The sequence below is a fragment of the Cornus florida genome, unplaced genomic scaffold, assembly GCF_030987335.1.
Source record: "Cornus florida cultivar Cherokee Brave unplaced genomic scaffold, ASM3098733v1 CherokeeBrave_3.0.0_Hap2_Chr05, whole genome shotgun sequence".
Classification (NCBI taxonomy): Eukaryota; Viridiplantae; Streptophyta; class Magnoliopsida; order Cornales; family Cornaceae; genus Cornus; species Cornus florida.
In genome coordinates this window covers 84,884,078-84,910,376 of record NW_026775575.1, presented here as the reverse complement: position 1 = coordinate 84,910,376, position 26,299 = coordinate 84,884,078, and the positions used below count along the sequence as shown (strand labels likewise).

General features: G+C 35.2%; 2 protein-coding genes across 3 annotated transcripts; both read right to left on the bottom strand.

The window, feature by feature from the left end:
- Positions 1–873: 873 nt before the first annotated feature.
- Positions 874–9,710, bottom strand: LOC132309598 (uncharacterized). The gene is made up of 2 exons (XM_059807890.1): positions 8,622–9,710; positions 874–945 (listed from the first exon to the last, which is right to left on the bottom strand). The coding sequence occupies exons 1-2, from the start codon at positions 9,708–9,710 to the stop codon at positions 874–876; spliced, it is 1,161 nt and encodes a 386-aa protein (XP_059663873.1).
- An 8,604-nt stretch (positions 9,711–18,314) lies between these two features.
- Positions 18,315–22,166, bottom strand: LOC132307277 (indole-3-acetic acid-amido synthetase GH3.10). 2 transcript variants are annotated; one of them, XM_059804993.1, is made up of 4 exons: positions 21,614–22,163; positions 20,997–21,098; positions 19,795–20,621; positions 18,315–19,001 (listed from the first exon to the last, which is right to left on the bottom strand). In XM_059804993.1, the coding sequence occupies exons 1-4, from the start codon at positions 21,925–21,927 to the stop codon at positions 18,466–18,468; spliced, it is 1,779 nt and encodes a 592-aa protein (XP_059660976.1). In that variant the 5' UTR covers positions 21,928–22,163; the 3' UTR covers positions 18,315–18,465. The 2 variants fall into 2 exon arrangements, with proteins under 2 accessions (XP_059660976.1, XP_059660977.1); XM_059804994.1 differs by lacking the exon at positions 20,997–21,098 and having other exon boundaries at positions 21,614–22,166.
- Positions 22,167–26,299: the final 4,133 nt, after the last annotated feature.

Sequence of the window (26,299 nt, the reverse complement as noted above, 5' to 3'; positions counted from 1 at the left end):
CAGATGTTTGTACATTTCAATATTCTTCAAACTCTAAAGAGATATATATACCTTTTTCTGAGGATAATGGTAAAACCAATTGAAGACACAGAGGAAGCAGCAAGGAGGCTGATGCAGGAAGCCTATCAGAGAGGCAGTGCCGATAACATTACTATTGTCGTTGTCCGTTTCTTGGCAAATCAAGGGGAGTCCGCTAATAATGGCTCCGGTTAAGGATCTTATTTGCCGGCACTGAGGGGCTTGGTTCTCCATCTGATGCAAAGTGGGGGTGGGAGGAAAAGTATGGTAGGAATGTACTAATTATAAAACAGAGACTTCTTCGGCTGCTAATGTGCTTTAAGTATTATTGGCCTTCAGAATATAATTGTATCCGAGTCTAGCTGATGTACTTGACCCTTAAATGTAGCTACATGGAAATCTTCATGCGGGAATCTGTAAAGACAATTACGTTCTTATGTCATATGTCGTATATGCAGTTTAAACTTCCTTTCTTTCCTGTCGTTCCTTTTGATGGTGCTTGACATGATCAGGTTTGCGTGAAAAGATTGAAGCTTGGCTTACAAATACTTATTCATGTTTGGTAGCAAGTACTGTATGTGAAACAGTGTCTGTCGGTCTTGATGTGTTTCATGTAGGTTTGAGGTTCGGAGTTAAAATGCTAGTCATTCCTTTATATATATGTGTGTGCAAGCACAGGACCATAGTTGAAGTAATGCCACCAATGTGAAGGGCCAGCCTTTCTTTAGTAAGACTGATTTTCATTTTGTTGTATGAATGATGAGCTCTCTCTCTCTCTCTCAATAACCAGGTATGTTCTGAATTTCAAGTTCATTTATCAATTATATATCTCTATATATGTGAAGTGAGGTACAATTATATATTATAACAGTAAACTCCAATATTAGCTAGTGAGTGCAGTGTTGCTTTGGGTGAGCTCAATTGAAGCTGCCATGTTTGAAATATAAATTGCTTTGAATGTAGGTGTTTATTCAATCAGAAAATTAAGAGAATGGTTTTGTATTATATATGTTTGATGTGTATATAATACAAAATGTGGCCACCCATTTTGTTACAGTAGAGTAATGGGTGATTTGTTTTTGGTCATTTATTGGCAATCAATAACATGAGCTTTTTGAAGTGTTTTGGGTTGGACATTATTGGTTTTTATGAGTTGTTTTTAGTATTTATTCTCAGATACATGAGATGACATACAGATTAATTCAGGATGGCCCTAACTGGCTAAGGTCCTCCCTCATCTTTTAAGCTGTAAGTAGGGACAGTGGAGTCTCTTCCGACCCCGGAACTTCCCAAAGCAGAGGCACATATATCAGCCGAGATACCTTAGTGCAGCATTTCATCGAATGAACTTGACCGAACATGGAGCTATGAAGGTCCGAAAAAAAGGAAAAAATGGAAGTAAGCTCTTCAGTATCTGAGTTGTCATATACCACCGGTTTAATTAGGTGTTGTGACCTCTCTTCCTCAAAGGATGAGATGATGAGGTTTAATCCCCAACTCCAAGGGGATTTTAAGACATAAATATACATTTGGTAACAATACACGTTGCAGGCAGTACATTATGCCCATGTATCCTGGCTTTAATGGAGTCTTTATCACAGATTTATGTTTCATCCAATTTGGTTTACTTTTATTGTTTGAATGATGTTGAAGTGCTCGCTTTGTCTTTTTACTCTTTCGAAAATATCCAAGAGAGTGTGTATAGTGTATGCTGATAATCTCATAGTATAGAAGTGTTATGTGCACATTTAACCTACTTTTAAAGATTTTTCTCACATTTACAGAAAAAATAATAATAGAATTTTCTATATATATTTCTCCTAACGTAGTGTATTATCTCTCTCTTAGTTGAGAGTTATATATTTCTTAAGACTTAATGCTATTTATAAATTAGAAAGTTCTAATATGTGTATTTCTTTTATTGGTCAAATAGAGATAAAAAAAATATCTTCAAAAAAAAATCTCTCTCGAGGTTTTGCTCCACCATTAGATCTCTCCTTAAATTAGGTTATTTTATGGATTGTAAGGCAACAAGACGAATTCTTACTGATTGGAATGTCTCGCCTTCTTGTTGCTGTCGTTGTCTGCCTCCAAAACCGCTGATTTGAGCTTCTACACTCCATCTTCTCCACCCTACATGGTAGGGTTTACTACTGGATTGTTCGAGTGAAAACCACCATGAATGATTCCATTAGCTATTAATGTCGGTTTTTAGTTTTGGAATTGGATTGGGCTTTTTCTATGCCTTGTTTGTATTCGGTTGGCTCTTTAATTGGGCTTTTGTTTTTGGGCTTCTGGCCCTCCTTTTGTAATTATTTATTTGATTTTATATCAGTTAGCTTGAAAATTTCGGGAAAAAAAAAGAAAAAAGAAAAAGAAAAAGGAGACTATACATTACACTATAATGTGCTATCACTTCATCATGTACACACACTGCTGTATCAATTAACGCAACTTAAATGTTAGAAAGTTCTACTATATGTATTTCTTTTACTGGTCAAATAGAAATTAAAAAATATAATGTGATGTCACTTCGCATCATGTGTTGTCACTTCATGCTACATCACTTCACATTATGTGCACACACTGCTGTATCAATTTAGCACAGTGAGAGATTTTTCCTAAGACTTAATGCTTAGGGATGCCAACAGGGTGGAGTTGGGGTGGAGTTTGCTAAACCCTACTCCGCCTTGTTAAAAAATTCATCATACCAACTCCGCTTCAATTCTGGGACAGGTTTATAATTGGTATACCATCTCCTCCCCTACTCCGGTAGATAAAATACCGACTCCGTCCCGTACACTTCGTTTAGTTGCGGTAAAATTGAAACTATTGAATTAATTCCTGAATTTGGGATAGAATACTAAGATCTTGAATCCTTGATTGATTCTTGAATATTGAATCACGTGCACAATTGTAAAATTTTAGTAAGTAGTGATTCTAGCGAATATTTAGTCAAAATATATTAACGGACACTTAAATTAAATATATATATATATATATATATATATATATAATCGGGGTCGGGGCGGAGGTATCACTAAATCCGCCCCGCCCTAAACCCGCTTCGGGTTTTCAATTATTTTACTATATTCGTCCTAAACTCATTTATAGAGCTACCAAATCTGCCCCATTAGGAGCTTAGCGGGACGAAAACCCAGCGGGTTGGAGGAAATTGTCATCCTAATGCTACTTATAAATTAGAAAGTTCTAATATATGTATTTTTTTTCTGGTCAAATAGAGATAAAAAAATATAATGTGCTGTCACTTCGCATCATGTGCTGTCACTTCATGCTACTATATAATGTGCTGTCACTTTGCATAATGTGCTGTCACTTCGCATCATGTACACACGTAACACACACTGTTGTATTAATTAGCAGAGTGAGTTATATATTTCCGAAGATTTAATGCTACTTATAAGTTAGAAAGTTCTAATATATGTATTTCTTTTACTGGTCAAATAGAGATAAAAAAATATCTCAAAAAAAAAAATTTCTCTCTCAAGGTTTTGCTCCACCATTACATCTCTCCTTACATTAGGTTATTTTATGGATTGTACTGCAAAAAGATGAATTCTTATTGATTGGAATGTCTCGCCTTCTTGCTGCCTTCGTCGTCCGCCTCCAAGACCGCCGGATTGAGCTTCTACACTCCATCTTCTCCACCCTACATGCTAGGGTTTACTACCGGATTGTTCGACTGATAACCACCTTTAGTGATTCCATTAGCTGTTAATGTCGGTTTTTAGTTTTGGAATTGGATTGGGCTATTTCTGTACCTTGTTTGTATTGGGTTGGCTCTTTAATTGGGCTTTTGTTTTTGGGCTTCTGGCCCTCCTTTTGTAATTATTTATTTTATTTATATCAGTTAGCTTGAAATTTCAAAAAAAAAAAAAAAAAACATTACACTATAATGTGCTGTCACTTCGCATCATGTACACACACTGCTGGATCAATTAGCACAGTGACCCGACCATATACATACTTCCACAAACACAATCTCAAATCCAAGCCTCCAATTACAACCCATATCTGCGCCTGAACCACCGCAGAGACACGCACTCATGCAATTTGTTTGACTACTTTGTCTGAGTCTCTGTACCGTTTACCGACATGGGTTGCTGCCTTAGCGCCAATGAGGCCCCCAAAACAAACCCAGATGTGGTTCCTCCAAATCACCACCACCACTCGCCGGAATCTGATGCCAACTGCAGAGCTCCTCCTCCGCCGCCACCCGAAGAAGAAACCGTCAAAGAAGTGCTCTCCGAGACACCCGTTACGAAACCACCCATTTCTACACAGATCGAACCCACCAACAACAAGCTACCTAATGTCGATGAAGCCAAGATCCAACCAATGGCTGTAATTAAACCAATAGATGATATCATCTCTGAGGTTTCAGACATGTACAGTTTCAGCGAGAGTTTCTCGACGACGACGGTGACCGATAAAAGAGATGACGATGGAGAAGTGAACCAGAGAGTCGAGAGGTCCCCTGCGAAGGTCTCAAAGAGACGGCCGTCCTCTGGCGAAATCGCCGGAGCGAGGGAGAGGAAACCCAGATCTCCGGCGAGGAGGCAGGCGCCGTCGCCGGAAAGAAGAAGCAACATCACATTGAGGTCGGCTCAGGATCAGACAACCACGACCAGACGGCGCAATGTAGGGCCACCAAACGGTCTCCGGCGAGACCATGGTGAGGGTTCAGGCCGGAGGTCGATGTCGCCAGTGACACGTGGAGAGGCTGCAGCATCTCCGTCGCCGAGACACATAAACCCGAATTTAACTACGAACGGACGGTCCGGTGAGTGGTCACCGGTGAAAGCCGCAGAGAATGGTGTTAAGCGGGAGAAGCCAAACGACGGCGTATTGCCGGAGACCAGCAATAGTGAGTCTTTCGAAGACCCTCTTGTTTCTTTAGAGTGCTTCATCTTTCTGTAGTGTAAGTTTTTCCATTAATACGCCATCGTTTAGGTTTTTAATCTTTCAACACCATGTCGCATTCTTGTTCCCATTCTATGCCTTCGCAGAACCTATTGTGAATAGTAAATTGGCATTAGCAATCAACTCCAAGATTTTTGTTTTTTATTTTTTAAATTAAGCATGCAATGTATTCACTCGTTTGTCCCATTGGAAGCTTGAATTGAGGTCATAACATCTGAACCAATACAATCAAGATCTTCTCTAGTTAAAAAAAAAAAATTACTGTGCATTTTAAATCAAAGTACAACAGATTAATATGTTATGTATTGCATCGTGCTATATCTTCTTCGTAGTAAATGTGTTGCATGAGTGCATCGGTGTTGTATTGGTGTTGAATCCTCCATATAATGTTGCATTCTGGTTGTAATGCTATTACATTTTTAATTTAAATGCACAACAAAATACAATATAAAACTGTGTACTAGAGAAGATTTGGGTTCAATAGCAACAAAAACAGGTGATGGTTTAGTTGTGTATATTCAAAGAAATGTCTTTTTTTTTTTTTTTTAACCAGTTATTTTTAGAGGATGAAGATGATGAGACATTGTTGTTTTTGGGATGTGTGGTGTGGCAAAGGCATTGGAATATGCTAATCCTGTTCCCTCTTTGAGATGAAGATTGGAGTGGAGTGAGGAAAACTCTTTTCCTTTTCCTCGGTTTTGGGGTCATGATGTGGTGTGGAAATGTGAATTTGTATTCACCTCCAAAAAGGAATTCACCTCTACTTTACTTCCCTATAGAAGAGAAATACTAACAAATATGTGACCGGGCAATTTTTTTTCCCCTTTCAAAGTGCAAGTATTGTCTCCTAGTATTGAAATGCCTGGTTGAATGGTTGTTTGGATAGTGAGAAAGTAAAGATCCTCAAGTACTCATAATGGAGTAGGGAATGGTATTGTTTTTCCCCCTTTCAAAGTGCAAGTATTGTCTCTTTGTATTGAAATGCCTTGTTGAATTGTCGTTTGGATAGCGAGAAAGTAAAGATTCTCAAGTACTCCTTTCTTCCACTTGCAAATTTTAGTCTTCACAGCATTTTTCAATTTGAATCAGAATATTATCCTCCGTTTTCCCCTTATTCTGAAAATCATGCATTTTCTCTCCCCCCCTCCTCAATGAAGTACACTGGAGATGGCAATGGCAAAGGTCTGAGTAAAGCCATGAAGAATAGTCCATCCAAGCTCGAAACTCCAAATTGTAGGGTTTCTAGAGATAAAAACAATGGTATAGCAACTGTTTCTACATTTTAGAAGAGAATGGACAAAGTGATAAAGATAGTGGTAAGGTCTTCTCTCACACAGCTTTGGATGCTCGAGTGTAGACAGTAGTATAACAACATCATGGCTTGAAGGAACAAAGCTTTCACTATGACCCAATCCAACCCACTGCCTCACCTATAGCACACAAAGTTGTAGTGGTAGGCCAAGCTCATGCCCGTTTTGTTGTTCCTTTCCTTTCTTTCACATATAATTTATGGACTTGCTACTCAGTATCGTCCAAAAGAAAAGTGTTCATGAAGTTGCCTACTCAATACTTGATTATTTTTTGAATCACATATCATTCAAAGAAACAAAAGAGAATTGGTTTCCTATCAATCATGTCAATGTAAGAAAACAGTATATGAAGGGCCATCCATGCATTTCTTGTTGCAAGAAGAAGGAAAAACCGAATTAGATTCGTAACCTTATCTATTAGTGGGAGAAGGATGTGATCACTGTATAATGATCTTTAGCGGGAGACATGAAGCGAAGATTATGTTGATTCAAACTGAATGTCCCTTTGATGTAGCCAATGAGTCCGATATACGCATAATGAAGAATGCGTGTATGAATAAGGTCCCTGAAGCTCCATTTTGCTGATTATCTGCCATGGAGATCATGGTTCTGAGTTGGGAATTCCCAAGTCCAATTTTCTTTTCTTTTCTAGGTCGTTAGCTTAGGTTTTAACTTGAAATTGAGTTTGAGATGAGATTGGAATGTGTGTTATGTTGATGGAAAGGCCAGAAGTCTCATTGTTGTGGAATCTTTTGCAGCAAAAAAGTGTCATGAGATGGGCACAGTGTATTCATCTTTTTACCACAGGAGTTGAAAATTTCAAACAAACAAGAGAAAAAAGATATAGAAGACAATGCAATCAGATTAGTAGACCAACTATGCTTTTCTTTTTGGTAATTAAGTACACCAACTATGCTTTAAGGAACATAAAACAACAGTGAAAGGAAAACTATGTGTCTACAGTCAACAGGTCTTTCATATATTACTGGCTTATTACATAAAAAACATATATACTTTAAGCCATTGTGTTGGGATCCCATTGCTTACTGCACAGGTGTTGTACTACATTAGACTGCTCACAACACGCGCGTGATCACACATATATGTGTTGTGAGTCGACCGATGCATACCCATGCTGTACTGCACATGATTCATGCTTCAACCCATTTAGAGCTTGGTGGTTTTAATGGTGCATGCTATGCAAAGATGATGATATTAACATGTAGAAAACAAACAGCAAAGGTAGATGAGTCTGTGCACTCTGCTTCACTATAAATTGAATTGTGGACATTTCAGCAGTGATTCAAAAAGTTTCCACCATAGAAAAAATAATGATTTGGGTAAAATTAAATAGCTAGAGATAATTCAACCAACCTAGTTTCATAATTATAATATCTTTTTCTTGTGAGAGAGATGGGATGCTTATATTGGTATGTCTCAAGAGTGCCTTGGATTCATTATTTTGATGAGATAAAGTTTAGAATGAATTATTGTTGGTTTGTTCACACAACTTAGACAAAGAACACATGCTGGTGACAAGTATTGGGACCCATTAGCCCAAACAAAACATTGGAAAGAACACCACCAAATATTATTGTCTCTCATGAGTAATAAATAATTTTTTTTAAAAGCATATAAAAACAGTGTCTAAAAGTTCTTTAGACGGTGAAATTTCAATGGGCAATTATATTGAAAAATTCGAAAAACTAAAATGAAAAAGCTTCTCCGACATTCAAATACGTCCATACTTAGTTCATCATATGAAGGACCTATTCGTAATTATCCCCGATTGAGTCTAGACTATTGGTATTTCCTTCACCTGAATAAGACTCGGGCCTGTCAAGCCTGCTTTCCTTGGTGAAAGCCCACAGAAGGGCCCAAACACAACAAGAGCCTACCCATTCTTTGATTTTATTTTTTATTTTTTTAAAAAGAGTTATTGAACTCGTCCTACTAATGCAAATAGGTCTTAACATCAAACTAATTGTAACAATTAATTCTATGACCTGTTTGCATTGTGTTTCATTTTTTTCTTTTTTTATCTAATACAAATAATAATGTTTCCAAAATAAACCCGCCAAGGATCGAAAGACTATAAAAAAACAAAATATATTAGAAAATTTATTCTGGCTAGGAAAACAAAGTTTCAACAAGAGAATGAATTGTGGGCCTCATTACTGTGCAGTTGTGAGGCCCATAACCCCCTCTCTACATTATGGCTCGGAACCATTTTCTTTCTTTCTTTCCTTCTTTTTCTATTAGGACCTTGTTAGTCCCAAACCTTTGCCTTAATAGGAGTCAAAGGCCAGTGGCATGGCATGGTCAGAAGTCCTATGGGACTTGCTTAACAACACAGCAATGGCCACATAGCTCCTTCTCTCCTTCCTCTTCCATTGGCTCAAAGCTTGTCCAGCCATCTTCATTTGCTGATGTGTCAAACACGTGGACAGCCGACCTCAATCTTGACATCTCCCCCGGCATCCTATACCCTGCCAAGAAGTACAGGTGGGTCCCTATTGGTGCCACTGTGAGGTATAGTCTTTGTATTGGTGGCCAATTTGCTTCGCTGGCATCTGACGTGGAAACCGGAGAGGACAGAGTGTGCAAATTTGACCCATCAACAACATTCCAGATATTATGCTTCACATCATAGGCCTCAATGTAACCCTTCCATGCGTTTAGACAATTCCCTGAGCTAAAAAGCCTCCCACCAACAGCCACAATCTGATTAGGTGGCACATCCAACTCCCACATCCTAGGGACAATTTCCCACCTGGCACACCGCGTGTCGTACACCTCAGCAGAACTCCTCTCCATTATATATGGTCCAGGACTATCAGAGTCCCCTCTCTCAACAAACCCCCCTACCACGTGGACTTTTCCTTGCCAAGTCACCCCAACACATTTGTACCTCAATGTGTTCATGCTAGGCAATGATCTCCACTCATCAAGCGCAGGGTCATACACCTCAGCAGATGAAATGCCCCTAGCACAGCGCAACAAGGATTGTCCCCCGGCCACGTAGATTTTATCGCTGCTGACCGTACATGCAAAATCGAATCTCGCCACACCAAGCGGCGCACACTTGGACCACACGTCAGCGCGAACATTGTAACATAGTACTGAAGGGAGCACCTCTAGGTCAACCTCAACAATTTCCTCGGGGTCGCGACCTATGACCTTGTGGCAAAGCCGGCCACCAATAACGTAGATGTCATCACCCAAGGTGACCATGGCAAAGTCCTTTAGGACATGGTCATCGAAGAGCCCCGGAATCATGGTCACTCGATGCCATGAGTTGTTGGATGGGGTGTAACAGTCGATCCAATTAGACTTGTTAATGCTTAACGTGGGATCTTTAGGGCAAAACGAGGCATAGACTCGATAATTATGGGGAGAATTTTCAGAATTTCGCATTTGGGAAGAAAGGTAAGACATCATTTAGTTGGGGTAGTAGGGAGTGAGAATGGTGCATGTGTTAGGAAATTATGTGTTGCAAGTAAGGGAAGTGGTTGGTGTGTAATGAAGAGCAATAAATAGGCAAAAGCCAAACGGACTTCTCTAGGACTATTTAGAGATGGTGAGTTGGTTAATTAGCATAGAGTATAGGAAGTAGTGATAGGTGATTATGATGGTGTAGCATATATCTTGAATCTGGAGATGAAAACTATGGTTTTCTTGTTATTTGTTTAATTAGTGATACATTATTGTCCTTTTTTTTTTTTTTTTTTTTTGTACAAGAACAAGTGTCATAGCACTTTGGTTTCATCCAAGTACTTGATAGTGCATTTTTACATTTACAGTTTTGTTACCAAGTTGTGTTAGAATCATTTATTTACCCAAAAGGAAACAAAAAGAAAAAAGAGCAGTTGGGCATGTCTAAAAAATAACTCCGATATCAATTTGTGCATCCAAATTCTGATAGCAACTCCACCATATTTATCATCGACACCGATGGATTTGATAGGAGGTTAACACATTCTGCCCGGCTGGACTCAAGCTTTGTTGCTTTGTTGACTCAAGCTTTGTTGCTTTGTTGATTTTTTATTTTTATTTTTTGACAAGTTAGGTAAGAAGTGTTAGACGTGAGATTAGTAGATATAAGTGATTGAAGTCTGTCACTCCAAGATCCACTGGAGATACTAATTCACTAGACTATCGAAACAACTGCGTTACTTTGCTGATTAAGACATCCCTATTTTTTATTTTTAAACTTTAAAGATGTGAAAAAAGTCATGGTAGAAAGAAGTTGGATCTTGCCGGAGTATTTTGATGTGGGTGGAGTGTGGCCTCGACATCAAAGTTGGGCCACACCCACATCAAAGTTGGACCATCGAACTTTAAATAATTTTGTGAAAAAAAATAATAATAAAAATGGTTAAAGCCCAGATTGGGAATACCTGTAAAACCTGTTAAAGCCTAGGTTTGGGAGTGCCTTCTATTGCTATTCTCAATATTTAAACCAAATTCTCAAACTTATTTGTCAAGTCTATAAGATTTCTATTCATTTAATATGAATGGATAAATTTTAAGATATGTCTCCTTCACTGCATCAAATGAATAGTAACCATTAAGTCTAATATATAAGTTTGAAAATTTGATTTAAAAATTATTTTGCATTTAAATTTTTCTTATTTACCAAAAAAAAAAAAAGAAAAAAAAAAAAGAAGAAGACTTGTAATGCCAATTGATCTTTGCATTATTATAGAATGACTTTGGAAAAGGATAAGGAAAAGTGACTCAATCTCTTATACAAGATATTTGTTTGTACTTTTTATTACATCCGCGTTTCTATGAGTACTAGATTTTGCATGTTTTTCCCAGTTCCTATAAATGGTTCTCCGTGTGGGCCTGAATTCTTTGAATCCCATTAAATGATTTCACATTCTGTTTTCTTCCCGGAAGATTAAAATGGATTTCACATGTGGACTTGAGGTGTGAACGGTCGGACTTCTCTGTTACCACACTGTATAGTTCACACACATGTATGTGCTCCTCAGCCTCCTCCATTTTTTTTTTTTAAGTAAATTATTGCATGTGCTCAATTGTTTATAAGTTCATCAATATTAAAAAACAATAGATATATATAGATGCAAAACACTCTATTGGGCTTAAACTGGACAGGACCTAAAAAAAAGTTAGAAATTTAAATTATTATAAAAAAAAGGTTAATTCTCTCTTAAGGATGGTATTCCATTCGATATATTAATCTCTATACAAAACAAAGTGAGAAAAACACCAACTTCCCACCATATGGTAGGTGAATTTTGTATTCAAAGATGAATTGATAATGGGCACATTCGACATTTCAAATTAAAAGCATATTGAAGCTAACCCATCAACACCATTCTTGGTAATTTCAAATTCTTGGCTTTATATGTAGTGAAATTTCATAGAAATGTCTCATTCAAAAGATATATAACTAGGCTTATGCATGAACTTGAATTATGATTTGTCACCCTTTGAAATGCCCGAATTTAAAGTATTTGAATTTCACAGACGCAATGAAAGCTACTTTTGAAGAAAGAGTGCAAAAGCCAATTTTGCCTGTAGTTATTCCCCAAGGCCTTTTTGTCTGTGAGAGACATGAATGTCAGGGACTACCGAAAGTTGTTTTATATTAAAATATCGGGATAACCACGATCACTGATTATGTATAATCGTGGACATGTATAAGTGATTGTGATCATTTAGTATTGTACGATATGATACTGTTATGGTAGTGGATTCGGACCCTCGTTTATCTAGGTTGATTCAATGCAGTGTGTGTGAAGTGATGCCGGATGGGTCCTAAAAAAGGAGGAAAAGTTCATCACAGTTGTGATTCTACTTTGGAGTTATTGAGCCCTTTTAAATATTTGACGGTGATGGTTTCTTTCCTTGCGGATTATCCTAGTAGCTTAATCAATGCACGGTAATCAAACTTAGTTGTTTGTTGGGAATAATATCTCAAATAGTGTCTCGATCTGAAAGAATGATGGATGTTCAATGAGTAATGATTTTGTATGATTGTTTAAAAAAAAAAAAACACATAAATTATGACATACTTGGTTTAAAATTTTGAAAATAATTCTTAAAAATTTAAAAAACAAAAAATTATTGTTAGAAAACAATCTTTTATAATTATCTAAAAATATTCATTTTTATAACTGAGTTTTCAGAAAACAGTTTTCAAAAAATCGAACCTAAGTAATGTTTGGTTTTTTTGTACAATTTTTAGAATAGAAAGCTGTTTCTATAATTAGAAACCAAACGTACCCTTAACTTTCTCTATTTAAATTAAAATTCAAAAAAGCAAAAAAAGAAAATACCCTACACTCTTTTCATTCATCTTATATGTATAACCTTAAAAATGGTTAGATGCTCAAATGAACTCATCAATGTGTTGGGTTCCAAGTTGCAAGGTGGTCCGCGTACTGATCCCCAATATATATATATATATATATATATATTCTTACATGCATGGTTTTGTGACTTCCACGGGTAGACTATATTTGTTTGTGGCAGACCTCTTCTTTTTGGACAAGTGCCAGATAATCGGCCGACCTTAATTTTTGAAAGTTCAGTGACGAGTCTCCACTCTGAACAGCTAGCCCTTCCACATATATAAAAATGGTCAGCAACATGCTGCTGCTGCATCTGTACAAGTGAATTGAGGGTCCATCGATCAATGAAGCATCTCGAGCAGCTTCTAACTTATAGCTTATCTTTTTATCTCCACTGTCTTGTTTTTATGGACATCATGACCTACCAACTGTTATTGATCAGCTCCCCATCGTGCATGGAATGCTATATATATATATATATATATATAGACGTATATATTGACAAACTGCACGGGTCCATGAACAATGTTATAATCTCACCTAATTAATCACCATCAACTATGTATATTACTGAACCACGTACCAGACAGAATTAGGTTTAGAATGCAATTAAGGTGGTTGGGTAAGGTTAACATGTATGAACCACTAAGTTTCACCTTCCAAAATTGAAGGTCGGAGTTCCTATTGACAACAGTACTTAAGTTTACAAGTTTATTTTATCATCAAGAAAAAAAAAAAAAAAATTGATCATTGGCCGGAGGTAATTTGACGTAATAATTAATGAATCCAATCAACAATTCTCTCCTTTTCAGTGTGGGCCTAACTAGTAAATTTGATATGAAACATATTAAGTAAAGCGTTCTTCAACCTAATCACCTTTCTTTATTTTCTTAGTCTCCTACGCTTGAGTTGTCACTTTTCTTATACACATCAAATCTTATTTGACAAACATGAATTTGGTCGGCATAAGTTTTTTTGTTTTTTATTTTATTTTTAAGAAGTTTTTATAAACAATTTGGTGTTAATTTGATGTCCCATTAATTATGTTAAAATTTGACATTTTTTTTTTAAAATTTTTATTTTTTGTCATAATCATACTGAATTCGACAGCTAGATAGTAAGACTGTAGGCATTTTGAGGTTCAATATACTTAATTCATCAACGACAATAAGTTAAATAATACAATAATTCTAATAAATCTCAAATGCATGTTAGCGCCATAAAGTCTCAAAGGGTGAAAGTTTTAAGAGACCCTTGCAGATGCGCGCAGTTCGTACAACACAAATAAGATAGTTGGTCGGTTCCTACTTTTTAAGATGGGTCAGGCTGTCATTTCAGGATATATGTGTGTCTGTATAGATATAGTATATACTACTACTATAATACAACCTGTGTGAAGTTCTATAAACATGTGGATTCATTTCTGATTGGGCTATTCAGGGTTGTACGTATAAAGCATCTTCTTCTTGGTTAGCCATTTTAGCTCCCACTCACGAATCCAAATCCTCTCTTGTGGACTGGGGATACCACAGCGAGCGAGGATCTAGCTTAGGCACGTTCTCTTCTGGACTAGAATCATGTAAATGCTGTACCACAGTAGACCAATTTGTCCCCAATACATTTGTATTGTCGATTTAAACGCATTCAACTATATATATGACCTAAATTTGCAACCCACCATAATTAACTACTATTGGAATTCTTTTTTACACGGTGGTATCATTCTCATCGCACTACTTTTTTCCACGCGCTAGCCTTGTGTATATTTAATTACAACAAATGCATGATCATCTTAATTAGCTATAGCCTGCAAAAACATTAATTTGCAAACTTTTCTATCTTGCTTTAAGATTACAACACGTCACAATTTTATTAATTTAAAACACTTCATTCTCATAATTTTTCTTACCATGTCAATTGTATCAATAATGTTAAACACAACTTCTTGTGTAAAAAGTGTGATCCAAAAATTTACTTGAGGCTAGTTTTGAAGGTGAAATGTATCACGATGAGACGAGTGCGTAATCAACAAGTCAATAAAGGCGACGGTCCAAAAAGTTGTGTTTTTTGTGAGGCCAGGGACAAGTCTATCAATTTACAAGGGTAGGCAAAAAAACAGAGAATATATATATATATATATATAATTACTAGGGGTGCACATGCATGATTTAGTTCGATTCTGACTAGGTCGGTTACAAAGATTCAAATATTTAAAAAATTTAGAATCAGAATCAAACTGTTCCATACAAAACCATATATTTAGGTTATTAATTAACATTTTAGCCCCTTTACTTACATGTTTTATTCTCTTAGTACTAATTTATTTGTAATTTTATATTGTTTTATTTATTTCAGGGCTTTAATTGTAATATCAGTCAACACTAGTGATTTCTAATTTTAAAAGATGACATTCCGTGGACCGAGCAATAATGAAGATCCAAGTTTATTTATACTTAGAAAAGAGTCTAAGAGAAGGCACAAGTTGATGAGAATGGAAAGAAGAAGAAAATGAAGAATCCTTCTCTAACTAGAAAACTTTCTCCAAAGTTGATAACTTGAACCCTTTTTGGTAATATGTCTGTATCTCTCTCATCAAGTATCAAAACAACTAAATTTTTGTTTAAGTTGAAAGGAAATTCGAAGAGCTACAATTTTGTATTTCACGAGAATTTCATAAAACAGTTGTTTACCTTGTCAAAACTTGGCTGTAAGTTTGTACGAATTTTGGAATCTTTGTTTAATATATTTTCCATATATGTCTTCCATGTGAAAAAAGAAACTTTAGGGTTGATCTTCTCTTATTTAAAGGGAGTTATTTACATCATTAGAGGGTCATACAGAGGAGCTTGAGAATGAGATCAGAAGAGAATCATTCAGAAGCAAGAAGGGATCAATCTATGGTGGTGAAGATGTCTTCTTCATCCATGAAAAATTCCACTCTAGTCATGCTTGGCTAAACACTTTGCTAGGGTTGTGATGTAGCTCTAACTTAATATCACTAGTTTGATTGTATTTATTTATTGGAGAACAATTATTATTCATGCATGATTGTGTAATCTAAAGGATTTTTAATTGACTTTTCAATAAAAATCGGTTTTAAAATTTGAATTCAATTACAAAGTGTTTTCTTATCTTGTCTTAAATATTTGAATCTTGTGATTGAACATAACTCATTCACTTATTGTAGTTGTAAATGAGATGGTTACACAATAATTTTTCTCTGAACGTAATATTAGAGATTTGATAGATTATGCCTAGAAAAGATAGATCATACTGCCCTAGAGTAAAGTAGTTAGGCAGATGTTTTATGCCAATCGAAAATAGTTCATGCTTAGTTTTAAATTATATTAACTTCTAACTTAATTAATATGTGCTTGTAATTATGATTAATTTCTTATGCATGTTATATATATATCTCTAATAAATTGATGCAATTAACTGGTAGTCCGTTGTTACTGGTGAAGTTATGCCCCTAGTTCTCTCTCTTTTCTACTTTCTATTTAATCATTGTTCTTATTTTATTTTTATATTTAGTTAATTTAGAATAAACCATCACAATTTAATTATATTACTTTCAAGTTAATTTGAAATTTAAAAAATCTGTTGACAAATTTAATTTACACGAGTCTCTTAGATACGAGACCCTTAAAAGTAAGCCTTATATACAAAAATTCGTGCACTTATAAGTGATACAGATAAATCTCATGACATAAAGCGTCCTTCAATCAAATGACCTTTCTTTATTTTCATAGTCTTTTTGAGTTGCCACTTTTCTTCTGCACATCAAATCTTATTTGACAGACATGAATTTGGTCGGCGCAAGTGTGGTTTTTTTTTTTTTTTTTAAATTTTTTTTTTTTTTAGAGAGAAGTTTTTATAAACAATTTGGTGTTAATTTGATGTCCCCATCTATTATGTTAAAATTTGACATTTTTTTTTTCAAATTTTTAATTTTTTTTGGTCATAATCATACTGAATTCGACAGCTAGTAAGACTCTAGGCATTTTGAGGTTCAATATACTAGCATAAGTATTTCTTTAGCCCACTTCATCAACAGTAATTTAAAGAATACAATAATCCCAATATATCTCAAATGTTTATGTTGTGGACGCCATAAAGTCTCATAGGGTGAAAGTTTGATGAGACCCTTGCAGATGCAGTACGTACAACATAATACATGTGTATATATAAGATAGTTGGTAACAGCATGGCAAAACGGTTCCCACTTTTAGAGATGGGTCAGGCTGTCCCTGCAGGATATATGTGTATATATATAGTATATACTACTGCAATATATACAACCTGTGTGAAGTTCTATAAACATGTGGATTCATTTCTGATTGAGCATTCAGAGTTGTACGTACAAAGCATCTTCTTGGTCAGCCATTTTAGCTCCCACTTACGAATCCAAATCCTCTCTCGTGTACCGGCCGGGATCCTAGCTTAGGCACGTTCTCTTCTGGACTAGAATCATGTAAATGCTGTACCACATCAGACCAATTTGTCCGCAATGCTACATCATTTACACCACCAAATCCCTACTCCTCTTCTATTTTTTAACCGTCTGTGTATAGCAATTTAATATTCATTCAACATATTTATACGTATCACATATGCAACACTCATGTAAAATATTATATTATATTGTGTTGTAATATTATTTTAATTAAAAATTCAACACATATCTTTTGATTTAAAATTGTTGCACTTCTTAATAATAAAAATTATTGTATTGTCAATCAAAACGCATTGAACTACATATGACCTAAATTTGCAACCGACCATAATTAACTGCTATTGGAATTCTTTCTTACACAGTGGTATCATTCTCATCGCAGTACTTTTGTCCACCCACTAGCCTTGTACGTAGTATATATTTAGAACAAATGCATGATCATCTTAGTTAGCTATAGCTTGCAAAAACATTAATTTGCAAACTTTTCTATCTTGCTTTATGATTGCAACACATGTCAGAATTTTTCTTACTATGTCAATTGTATCAATAATGCAGTCAAATGCTCTATCAATGTGGTCTAGCGGTATTAGGCTTTTACTTTTCAAAGGAAGGTTAGGAATTCAAATCTCAAAAGAGGCAAGTGTGTGTGAGTACCAAGAAAAAGAAAAAAAAAAAAAAAAACAAAAAAACAAAGAAGGTTGTATCAATAATGTTAAACACAACATAGTGAAAAAGTGTGATCCAAAAATTATTTGAGGCTAGTTTTGAAAGTGATATGTATCATGATGAGACGAGTGCATAATCAATAATTCAATAAAGGCGACGGTCCAAAAAGTAGTGTTTTTTTGTGAGGCCAGGGACAAAGGGTAGGCGAAAAAAAGAGAATATATATATATATATATATATATATATATATATATACTAGGGGTGCACATGCATGATTCAGTCCGATTCTGACTAGATCGGTTACAAAGATTCAAGTATTTAAAAATTTTTAGAATCAGAATCGAACTGTTCCATACAAAATCGATTCGTATATTTAGGTTATCAGTTAAACAACTTTTTGTGCAAACACTGCAATTTATCATCAATGATCAGTTGTTAGATTGGGTGGTATGTTGGTGTCCCAAAAAGTTCTATATTTTTTTGGTTGAAGGAAAGATGCAGAGTCAAATTAACCAGTGATTTTGTATCATCATGGTGATAATAATGCCCATGCTAATTTTAATCCTTGCTAATAAAAAGCAATAAAAGAACAAATTTGGATGTCAATTTTCTTTTGCTTTCATTTGAGAACTACAATGTTCTTGGTTTAAAATGTTTAATGCCACAATTAAACATACTACCTTTAGGAAAGAAAAAAAATAGTAATAAAAAAAAAAATAAAACATATTCCCAAAGTTTCTCATTTTCATCCATATGCTGTGCTATGGAACCTCTTAATGGTGCAGACATTGAGAATTCTCAACAGGACTTGATTGTTGGTGCACCTAGGTGTCTTGAACTGGCTCATTGCTGCCCCATTTCCTATGTAGTACTCCAAAATCTTCTTAAAAGTCCCTCTCTCCAGAATGCAAAGCTCCAGAGGCCCAACTGAGTTGGTTCTCCTCGACACAATGTATCCCTGATCGACGAAAGATGCATCCATTTCCCTGCAGCATTCACTCAGAACCCTCTCCTCCACTTCCCCTTTGATCTCCCAGTAAATTATGTAGTGACCAGGTTGCTTCTCAATGTCAGCATGGCTCGTGAAATCGACTAGCTCGCCTCTCGCCTTGCTCAGTATCTGCGATCCCCTCTCCACCACAAACTGCAGGTCTTTTTCTGTGTTCTTGTCTATGTTTACAGTTAAAATTAGCTTCCTTCTGCATATAAAGTTCAGTTTTGGAGTTCCTTTGTAAAAATCAGCCACCTCCACCACATCTCCTAATCTATACCTATAAAGCCCTGATCATAACGTAGGACATGAGAGAGTGAGTTAGTTGAAGATCGAAATCAGCATCAAATGACATATACAATCAAAAGAAATTAACCGCACAAGAATTTAATAGTGACCAGTGACTACACAATTAATTGAACATTACCATAAGGTCCACATATAATTAACAATAAACCATTAATGACAGTGATGGTTCATGTTTCATAAGTTTCTAACCTACTTTCTTTAAATGTACAAGAGCATCATCAATCTTGAAAAGGAATTAGATTTTTCCTAAGATCTTCTGTCCTTAAAATTATTGACAGTCCACGATGTATTCCAAACTTCATATTGGCTTGTTGTAGGATAAAATAGTAACAATACATTAATTGGAAACATGTCATGCCCCTTTTTTTCTTTTTCTTCATAATGGGAATTATTGTTGCCATCATAATAATTGAAAATTCAAATAATCACATGGCTAAAAATTTCTCAAAGCAAAATAATGTTATCAGATTTATTTATTTATTTATTTTTTAAAGGACTCTTGGTTGTTTTTAATCCATCCCTAATATCTTGAATTCTTGTAGAATTCTAAAGCTTTTATCTCTATGATTGACACATCAGTCGATGACAAAAACGATGTACTTTTTAAGTAATGTAACTTGAAATGTGAACATGTAAAGTGAGGTTATAGAACTGGTCTGCATACATGTATAACCAATCAAATTAAGCGTATGAATTGTATACAAATTAAATAGAATATGGTAGTATATATTGAAATAGGAATTTAATTTAAGTAATTCATTTAATTTAACATACCTGTAAAAGTAGTTAGGACAATCTCATACTCTTGTCCAACCTTGACTTGAGACAGTGGTACTGGTTCATCTTCTAAGTAGTCATCTGTGGCTGAATTAAGGCAGTACTCTTGCCTCTGTCTGTGAAGTGGTATGAACTCGAAGTAAGAAAATGTGGGTACAACTGCGAAAGTAACATTCTCCGGTGGAGAAGAAGGATCCACATTCACCCCAATCCAACCCTCTGTGGATCCATAGTCCGCGCTCACTAACGGCAAATTCAAGGCGTAATGCCTTAGTTTTTTCAAGTATGGTTGCATTGATCCGGTCATTATAGAGTACACATACTTCACATTTGGCCATAGTTTAGGAACTAGACCAAACCAGTCTAGATCCTTCAACTCCTCACAACAATCTTCGATCCTCGAAGCCAAACATGGGTTTGGTGTGATGATGTCCAACACAGATTTTCTCATCTTTGGCAAGGTGATTTTTGGGCTAAGAGTGCCTTGTCTAATGTCATTGCATATCTCTTTCCAGAGCTCTTCGAATGACCGAAATGCCTGGACTATGCTGTAAGCGAATGTCGACGTTACGAACTCTACTTGATCAGAGAAGAAGAGGCCAAGGAGGAGGTGACAGTATGTGGATTGTTTGTAGTCACCACTTGAAATGACCTCCTCGGGGCTGCAAGTGAATGACTTGGTTTTTTCCTGTTTGATCTTGAACTCTTCACTTGCAAAATAGTGGGTTGTGGCTGTTCCTGCTGTTAAACCTCCCTTCGTTTTGAACTGTTTGCTGCTGTATATGAACTCCAGGATCCTTCCTCCTTCCCTTATTGGGTAAACCCTACGACCATCAACATCCAAGGAAAAGAAGTTTAGAATAATTTCGATAAAAAAAAAAATAATAAAAAAATAAAAATCTTTAACCTACAAGAAAGAAGATAAAAACAATTTTAAAAAGTATGACATAAGATATTTTTGATTATTGAGAAGAGAGCAATGTTATACAAGCCGAAAATTTAGGGCGACTAAACAATGCAACTAGTAGATGAAAAACAGATATGATCTTCATGTGGGGTTCACATGGTGTCATTTCTACAACGTCTAGTGGTTTCCGGCCTCTATCCACAGACATTGGATTTCACTTGAAAAGAATTTTCCCGAAAAGAACTTGGGAGATTATACTATTTTTTATAGAGAGAGAGAGGGGGGCTTGAACCTTGATCTATAAGCTGCTGCCAATCTGAAAATTTGAAGAGTGGTGTTGGAGCTATGATGGGTAAAGGGTACGTACTTCTGTCTTCCTTCTGTGGTTCCGGAACTATAGTTTCATCATAAACCGCATCAAAACAATCAAAAAACAATCAATGGAAGCGGAAAAAAATCAAAAACAACTTTACAATTCAATGAGAAAAAACATTCTTATTTATATTTCAATTCTCAATGTTTAATGGTTATTATCTAACCATCTAACATAGGCCTTCCACATATAGGCCTTCCTGCAACAAGCTAACAAATACAAAACTGCTATGATGTACCACGTAGAGCAAGAGAAGAAAGAATCGGAAAAAAACAAAAAAGAAAAAAAGAAAAATACTCTTATTTCTTCATTGTTTTGATTGATACACACCCATGTGAATATATGGCCCAGTGCATAAGGTCCCATCATTATAGAATTTGGGAAGGATTAGAAGAACTTGGCAAACTTACTTTCTCTTGGAGAGACTATTTTCAATTTCGAACCCCTATCTCCCCGGTCACAATGGAGCAATATGAATGTATGTATTGAGTTTCATGAAACTAAAAAAGAGATAAAATGTGAAGGGGCATATATACCTTAGTGAGAGAGTGGTGATGGGTTGTTGAGTGAGCAAAGGAGATTTGTCCCCATTAGCAATTCTCTGAATGCAAGGCTCCAAATCTGCATGGGAGGCAAGAGGGACTAAAGAGGTGTAAAGCGATTCCAATGCACTCTCATCCAACTCTTCAATAGCCATCCCTCCAAACCATTTCTTGAGGTACTCCGCGCCGGAGTTCAGTTCAAGAATCCGGCGAAGCGTACGTGTCTGGACTGCGCCGGCGTTCTCCGCCACATCTTCGAACCAATTGACAATGTCATGACACTCTCCATTGCTCTTATCACTCTCCATTAGGCTAGCTAGTAAATGGTGCTGTAATGATATATAGAAGTTGCACAAATAATGCTAAATACTCTCTCTCTTATCTCTATCTCTATCTGTCTTCATATATAGACAAGAATCAAAGGAGCCCACATGCTGTGTAAGTATATATATATGCTATCTCTCTGTAATTTATCTCACGATTTGTCCTAGCTCAAGAACTCTTCTAATTTTTCAGTGACAGTATTGGTACGATTTTATATTGACCACATAATTGGCTACTACGTATTATTTTGGGAGAGAAAGAGAGAGAGTTCTAGAGAGAGATTTTTTTTTTTTGGAGGGATACTTGAAGCCCAATGCAGCAGGGGACCAAGACCCACCAACCCTTTTGACAATTCGTGGCTATGTTATTTAATTTTGATCCATTAATTATAAGTCAGTGTCAAAGAACGTAAAAAAATGTAACGTTTAGTCCTCCTATTCTCATGTTTGCTTATTTCAATGGATAGGTGGGTATAGAACCGTCCACATTTCCCTGCAGGCCTGACAAAATTTGAGCTCCTTTTTTTTTAATCTTGTTTGATAAATGAGGGAGTTGAAAATACTTGTTAGATCTATTAACTTGTTTATAATCAAATTTATGCAAATGAATTTAAAGATTCATAAATATACTCTTTTATTATATTTGTAATTATTATTTTTTAAAAATAAAATTCTAGTTACAAACTCAAGATTGGAATTGGAATTGAAATTAACAAAACGAACTAAACTTGAGCTGGAATACTTTTATGTGAATTCAACTCGAGCTCGAAACTCGGAAGCTACATTCCAGTCTTTTATCTTTGATAATGCACTAGTGGGTTTAGAGTTGAGATATGTTTGATGAACTTCTGCCATCATAGGGCCATGACAAAATTTCCCATTCAGGTATGATATTTTAGGGAGTCCGGTATGAAACGAATGCCAAAAAACAAAAAATTAGATAGTCATGGGTTCCACGACTGATGACAATCAAAAGAGAAAAATTGGTGATACCGTTGACGATAACTAAAATTACACAAAACTGTCAATTGTCGCTCCTTGACAACTTTAGAGTTTTTCTATTTTCAATGGTGTACTTTCTCGCGGCTGAAATTTGTTGTTCACCGTCTCCACTAGTGTTGCAAAACTTATAAGATGAATATGGTCTGGGGGTGATTGTTTGTGTCTATAAGAATTAGCTATAGTCTTCAACATTAGTACTAAAAAAAGAGAGTAGAAGGAAAGGAAATAAAGAAAAATAACAGAAGTTAACTCAAAAATTTCCAACCATTTTAAATACAAATTATAATCACAATTTGAAAATTTGATGGTGCATTAACAAGAATTGTTACAACATTAAAGTGAAAGACTTGACATAAGGTTGACCCTAGGGCAACTTAATTAGAAGATTAAGATTCAGAACAGGGAATTTGATGGGGGTAAGGAATTGTTCTTTTTTCTTTTTTAAATGAAAAAAGTTAGATGATTCAAGTTTAAAGATGAGCTTAATTTTAACAATAGAAGAGAAGGAAAAAAGAAATCCTAACATTATGCATGCAAATCTTTTATTTATTTATTATTTTTTTAAAGTTATTCGAAATGCATGAAGAATGTCTACAATGAACAACTTTTCAGAAATTAAAATACAAAGTAGAAAGAAAGGGACCAAATTCATTAAGACACGTGTGTGTGTAATTGAAGAAAAGAGAATAGTTGAAGATGATAAAATGATATGTCTAGACAAGCTTCAATCTTGATCTATCAGAGAAAATGATTGTACAACCTTCTTATAAAAAGCTGTAGTAGAACAAGTTTGGGTGCAATCACCCAAACTCACGTTAGTCAAATACTGTGGATTTTTATTTTGTGTGTGTGTGTATAGTGTGTGTGTATGAGGTCAGTCACTTATGTTTCATTTGGTAGAAAGTAAGGAAGAGGGTGGAGGCAAATTTTTTTTTTTTTTTTTTCTTCACTTGATAAAGAGGAGGCAAGAAGGAAGAGACAGGAGAATCAACGAGTCATCATTATCTTTCATAAATTTTTATCCCTCCAAATACGGATTTAAGACATAAAAGCAAGAAAAGTAAGTTATTATAGAAGTTTTTAAATTATAAAATTATCCTTATAATTAACACACTTTGTTCTTCCACTCTTAATAAACAAAATAAGATAATATTGCATTGGCTTTACTTTCATCCAAAAAAAAGAAAAAGAAAAAGAAGACACAATCTCTTCTTTAAATATCTAATTGATCTCTATTTTTCCCTCTCCATTCAATTCTCTTCTCTTGCTTCTCACCAAACTAATTTTCTACCTTCCTGCCTAACCGTACTATGAATTCATATCGATTTGACTTGTGAGTTGTGATACATTTAGTTTTTTTTGTCTTTATTAAAAAGTTCAAGATAATTTATTCCTTTTTCTAACTCTTTGCCCTTTATATTTTGGGTTTATTTTACTCTTTAATAAAGTTCCAATATGTGAGTTGTGATACATCTAGTTGTTGTTGTTGTTTTTTTTTTTTTTTTTCACTAAATTCCAACAAAAGTGATCTCATGATACGTTCTTAACCATTGGATGTTGCCTTAGATGCTTGAGGGTTATTGTTTAAGAGGATGTAAATTAATCTCCAAAGAGGAGGGTAATTGTCTAAGGTCCCATGTAGTATTTTTCACAATTTTGGATCCTTTCAAGAGCTTTGGTACTTCTATAAGTTGAAAAACCTCCTAATCTTTAAAGTGGATCCATAAAAAGTTAAATGATACCTCAAATCATGATATTTAAGCAAAAACTCCGATCTAAGTCTTTTGTTGAAACACTTGCATCAGTGAGATGCATTGCGGTGGAATCCACTCCGAGTCCCACCCTCAAATCATGATATTTTAGCAAAAGGCTCCAATCGAAGTCTTTTATTGAAACCCTTGCATCATGATATTTGAGCAAAAGGCTCCAATCGTAGTCTTTTATTGAAACCCTTGCATCTGTGAAATGCATTGTGATAGAATCCACTCTGAGTCCCACCATTATACATTTTTTATAGATACAAAAATTTCGGTCGACCTTATAGAATTATCCTTTTAGCCTAGTATTGTGGTGGAGTCTACTCTTGAGTCCCACCATAATGGAAGTAAAAGTTTCGGTGGCTATTTTTGTTTTGCTTTAAGTGCTTGAAATGCATTTAAGTGCATATGTGCTCTTGCAGGTATGTTGGTGTAAATTGTAAATTTAATTAGAAAAGAAAATTAATTCGTAGAGTTATCCTTTCGTTAGAGTTGATGTAAATTGTAACATGATTCATAGTTCTTCTTCCTTCTTATAGAAAGTGTCAAGTTGTAAGTCTCACGGTTCTCCAAACATAACACTTTTTATGAGACAGAAGAAGTACGAAATTTTAGAAAGCTTGTCATTATCTCCCGGGAGTAATTTTTATATCTATACATATGATTCATGACATTTACATGTCTTAACCAAGTCCACAAATAAAGATTCGGAAAACCATATAGGATATCACAAGACTTTTCACCACATTTCGATCCTTCCTAATCAAAAGCAGACAAGTGTTTTGGTTTGGAGATGAACATAACATCATCTTTAATTGACACTGAATTGTCTGAATGTGGCACTAACATCACATGCAAGATCAATTATTAGTAGCGTTCCAAATTGGCCTTTTACATGATATTTTTGTGTGTGTAGATAAGATTATGTGACTCTAAGAGCCACCCACATATTTCTTATCTTGAAAACTTTTTCTCAATGTCAAAACAACCAAACCCTAATTATTTCACATGGCTCCTCGCTTTTTCTCTCAAGCTGAAATCAAAATGATAGTTGTCATATATATAAATGCAGTAACAACAATACAAAATCAGTCACTTTGAGCCTATTTGGCAGCCACTTTTGTTTTGCATTTTTCGATTTCATATGAAGTAAAAACAATGTTTTTGTTGAGCCATAATTTATTTGAGAACAAAAGCATTTTTGGTAACTAACTTGTTTCACGATGTTTCAAAGTTTAAAAATAAATAAATGAGAAGAAAAAATGTTTGAAAGATAGTAAAAATTAAAAAATAAAATTGGTATTTACATCATATATATTGATTATTTTAAAAATTATCGCTCCTATTGTTTAGCTAGAGTAGCAAAAACAAGTGAAAATAACTTCTTTTCTTTTTTATTATTTTCCTTAAGTTTTTGCTTTTTGTGTGTGTGCGTGTTTTTTTTTTGTTTATTTTTTTTATTTTAAGATTTGGACTTTTTTTTGTCCGTAAATGTAGTATTGTGCAAAACATAATAAACGTGCTTTGCTCACTCGGTTTGTTTTTCACAAATTTGGCAAAAAAAAATGAAAAAAAAGGGTTGCCAATTTTTTTTTTAT